The 4,807-nt window shown below is 35.9% G+C and overlaps 1 protein-coding gene across 2 annotated transcripts in view; it reads right to left on the reverse strand.

Moving 5' to 3' along the window:
- Positions 1–4,051, reverse strand: part of LOC113472099 (RNA-binding protein 24-B-like) — a 12,847-nt gene extending 8,796 nt beyond the window's left edge. For both annotated transcript variants that reach the window (XM_026831674.1, XM_026831675.1), the window contains exon 1: positions 3,506–4,051. In XM_026831674.1, coding sequence (XP_026687475.1) covers positions 3,506–3,769 — 264 coding nt within the window. In that variant the 5' untranslated portion in view covers positions 3,770–4,051. The remainder of the gene's footprint in view (positions 1–3,505) is intronic.
- Positions 4,052–4,807: the final 756 nt, after the last annotated feature.

The following is a 4,807-nucleotide window of genomic DNA, read 5'->3' on the forward strand; positions in this document are numbered from 1 at the left end:
TTTTTGCTGGCGTAATGTTAGACTTTAATTATTTGGAAGAAGTGATTTACGTCCTTGTTTTTTATAGGGTAATGACACAACTTTTAGATATGCCTAGATTGCCTAGTTATGCTTTAGAAAGGAGGTACCTATTTTTACATCAACTTGTTTTCTAATTTTGTTTCATAGGAAAATTGGGGGGCAATAATTAAAATCGGGGCTTTCTGCCTTTCTTGCTTTAATTATTTGGAAGAAGTGATTTACGTCCTTGCTTTTTATAGGGTAATGAAACAACTTTTAGATATGCCTAGATTGCCTAGTTATGCTTTAGAAAGGAGGCACCTATTTTTACATCAACTTGTTTTCTAATTTTGTTTCATAGGAAAATTGGGGGGCAATAATTAAAATCGGGGCTTTCTGCCTTTCTTACTTTAATTATTTGGAAGAAGTGATTTACGTCCTTGTTTTTTATAGGGTAATGAAACAACTTTTAGATATGCCTAGATTGCCTAGTTATGCTTTAGAAAGGAGGTACCTATTTTTACATCAACTTGATTTCTAATTTTGTTTCATAGGAAAATTGGGGGGCAATAATTAAAATCGGGGCTTTCTGCCTTTCTTTTAGGCTGAACGGGATTTTTATCGCCTTCTATTCCGATTGTCTGAGCGAGATGACAGCTCAAAATTCCTGAAAACTAATCAAACAACCAAAATATTAAACCCCTATGAAGATCACCTCAGAGCAAGCAAACAGCCCAACACAAAAGCGAATCAACATTTCTCGGTACTCAATTCTCTGGAACCATACGGTTAACTGTAAACCGTTCTAATTTCAATTCTCTGAAACCATACGGTTAACTGTAAACCGTTCTAATTTTGAACACCACATTTATGATTCTAATGAGAATCAGAAGGGAGAGACGATTGTCTGAGCGAGATGACAGTTCAAAATTCCTGAAAACTAATCAAACAACCAAAATATTAAACCCCTATGAAGATCATCTGAGAGCAAGCAAACAGCCCAACACAAAAGCGAATCAACATTTCTCGGTACTCAATTCTCTGAAACCATACGGTTAACTGTAAACCGTTCTAATTTTGAACACCACATTTATGATTCTAATGAAAATCAGAAGGGAGAGGATATAGGGGACCCCAGGATCATCAACAACTCAGTGAGGGGGGTATGACCTTGGTACTTGGCTCACATGTAAGAGATCGCAGGATGTGGAGCAGATACCTACTGAAGTATAACTCATAGCTAACATAACTCGAGTGTGAACTGTGAACTACCGAATTACTCACACAGTGCTCTGGACCTCGGTCATATCAAGGATGATAAATAAGAGATAACACAAGAAAGGTACAAAGTGAGGAAAGAGGGAGTGAAGGGGGATAAAGAATACTTTCTAGAACTGCTATTATTGGTTTCCCATTTACTGGAAATAATATGGGGCAGCAGAAGGTGAAAAGGTAGAGAAGATAAGCACCTTCAGTAGCTAGGAGATGGGTGAGGTAGACAATAAAAAAGCTACAACAAAGTTACTTCAAAAGATAACCTAGGAGAAGGGCAGGTAAATAAAAATCTAGCAAGATAGGAAACAGGAGGGCATAAAGGAAACCCTAGATAGAGAGTGAAAAACACGTAAAGCTCACATGACGTCACTAATAAGTCGACGTAAAAATAATCGTACTGAACAAAACGTCCCTCGTGAAGGTACAGTAAAATAATAAAATTAGCAGGGATTTTTTCCAAAGGTGCATGCAGGAAATGCTAAAGACCTTACCTACCTTTATTGAAGTAATTAACTATACTCATGGCCTGTGTATACGAAGTTCAAATGCTTCTACCTTCCACCCTGGTTTTCTTTCTTGCTTTTGTTATAATTGCCTACCAACATTTAGGACAAATTTCACAACAACAAATCTGAGCATAAAACGAAATGGACTCAAAGATGTTTCCTCTGCATGGAAAAACAAGGATTAGAAAGGGTATTTTCCCTCGTGTCAACACCGTAAAACCTAGTTTCTCGCAAATAAGTACTTTTGGCCTTAGAGTTCACTTTTTTGCTGGCGTAGGGTCATATCAAGGATGATAAATAAGAGATAACACAAGAAGGGTACAAAGTGAGGAAAGAGGGAGTGAAGGGGGATAAAGAATACTTTCTAGAACTATTATTGGTTTCCCATTTACTGGAAATAATATGGGGCAGCAGAAGGTGAAAAGGTAGAGAAGATAAGCACCTTCAGTAGCTAGGAGATGGGTGAGGTAGACAATAAAAAAGCTACAACAAGAGTTACTTCAAAAGATAACCTAGGAGAAGGGCAGGTAAATAAAAATCTAGCAAGATAGGAAACAGGAGGGCATAAAGGAAACCCTAGAAGTTGGTTGAATTTTTCGACCCCACCGGTAATTGAACCCAAACCCTCTGAATGCTAGGCCAGTCCGACATTCACTACAGTGTACAGACGTTATTTCTCTCTTGATCATCATTTCCTACTGTCTTCATCCTTCATCTAAATTAATGTAACTATATTTCTTACCGCCTCAGCATACTCCTTCCTTCGCTCACTGCTAATTCTTCATTCCCTCCATCCCTTTCTCCCACGAGGGCTTAATTAACATATGTCTGCTCTACATATTCACAACAAAGTTACTTCAAAAGATAACCTAGGAGAAAGGCAGGTAAATAAAAATCTAGCAAGATAGGAAACAGGAGGGCATAAAGGAAACCCTAGATAAAGGTAAAGGCAATATTAAGAAATAGGTCTCCAATTTTCAAAGCTCTTTATGTTGCTCCATCAACGACTTCTTATTTAACCACTACTCCACTACTTTGTTCAATTCAATGGATTTGATTGCATTATCATTATTGTATTGTTTTTGCATGACTTCCCAGTGTAGTTTTTGTTTCCATTGTTTCAGGAAGAATATTCTTTGCTGTTTGCTTTATAAAAGAGATCTGTGTGGGTGTATTATTTTCTTTGATTCTTCTCTAACCTATGTTTAAGTAGGATAAGAGTTTCGAATTGCATTTGTTTTGTTTCTGTGCTTCTTGGGTTTGGTTTTTGGTTCATGGACATTTGAAGGGTAATAAGGGTGAGATTTTATTGGTACAGTAGTTATAAAATAAAATAGTAGATACTCTTGGGTTCATATCTTTGATATCACCAATGAAAATGAACAACATCCAACTGTCACATGTCATAGTGGATAAATTCCCCAGAAATGCTTAATGTAGGTAATAGGTACTTATGTAGATCGCGTAATAGATGCAACACAGTCGGCTATATTGAGGATCATTCAACTGTTCCCAACATAAATGAAATAAAGGATTCCATTATGTGATTTCGAATTTTAACGATTTCTCTTTTAACACGAGAGAAGTGAACTTCATGTTGATTTGATAATTATAACTTATTGATTGAACTTAGATCCTTTTTAATTTTAGGTTCCGAAATTTCAAACTTATGAATAGCTACTGAGTAAAGTAGGTAGCTAGATGAGATAGAAGGAAGGACTTACAAATCCATATCCTCTGCTCTTGCCAGTCTGCCTGTCTGTGATGACCACTGCTTCCTCAATATCGCCGAACACGGAGAAGTGTTCCCTCAGGGATTTGTCTGTCGTGTGATATGGTAGTCCTCCTACGAATAGTTTGGTCCAGGTTGTGTCCTTCTGTTGTGAATTGCCGACGGATGGCGTGGTCAGTGTGGCTAAGCTACCCACTAGACCATCTGCTCCTCCAAGCACACTTTCTGCAGTGCCCAAGGCACCTGGCATTAACATTGTTGTCGCAATTTTGAAAAATTTAAAGAAAAAGAAAAAATCAAAACTAAAAACTACGACTGTAGATTTTTATACACTTTTTGTAAAGGTTTAAATTTTAATGAAATTTATTAATTACAATCAAATGACACGGCACATTTTGAATTTATGTTAAAATCTAACACAAGTTAAAATTTGAAACTAAATAAAATGAAATAGGTATCACAGGATGACGGAATAATATTGTACTTTTTTCAATAAAAATTAGCAGGTAAATTGTTTTTAAAATTTATTTTATCATCTACTAACACAAATATTAAAATTGAAACCCTAATTTTCTAACACAAGTTAAAATTTGAAACTAAATAAAATGAAATAGGTATCACAGGATGACGGAATAATATTGTACTTTTTTTCAATAAAAATTAGCAGGTAAATTGTTTTTAAAATTTATTTTATCATCTACTAACACAAATATTAAAATTGAAACCCTAATTTCACTTCAAAAAGAAATTCAAACCGAAAGAAATCGTAATATTGACACTCCGCGTTATGTCAAACTTTACAATAAAGATAAACTACGTTGCAAGATTACAACTTTCCACAAAGACAAAGAAATTTTTAAAGAAACCCCCTTTGAAAACGCCGTCTTTGCGTTTTCAATTTTGAACACTATTTTGTAAAGTTCGCGTAACTGATGCGACACAGCTTCTCGCTAATCAAACTAACACTGACGACGAGTGAGCTGAAAATACTAGTTGCAAACACAAAATGCTATTTCAAAAAACACAAAAAACATATATACGAGCGAACGAAAGAGTGAGTGAAAGAAACGTAATAAAAAAATTCAGAGTGCGCTAGGCTAGGGGTGAAATTCTGTCCCATCTATATTTAGGAGCTCCCTTCTCCCCTCTGTTTTCTGCCTCTCTGTTGCTTTTCAAAATTCCCCTCTTTTCGCAGCTGTTTCAAAGTACGATATACTGTGTCTATCAAACGTACGTGCAATCAGCTGTGAATAAAAGATATTGCCATGATTTGACTTACCAATCAAGATCGTCC

This window comes from Diaphorina citri, unplaced genomic scaffold (genome assembly GCF_000475195.1).
Source record: "Diaphorina citri unplaced genomic scaffold, Diaci psyllid genome assembly version 1.1 scaffold3874, whole genome shotgun sequence".
NCBI lineage: Eukaryota > Metazoa > Arthropoda > Insecta > Hemiptera > Psyllidae > Diaphorina > Diaphorina citri.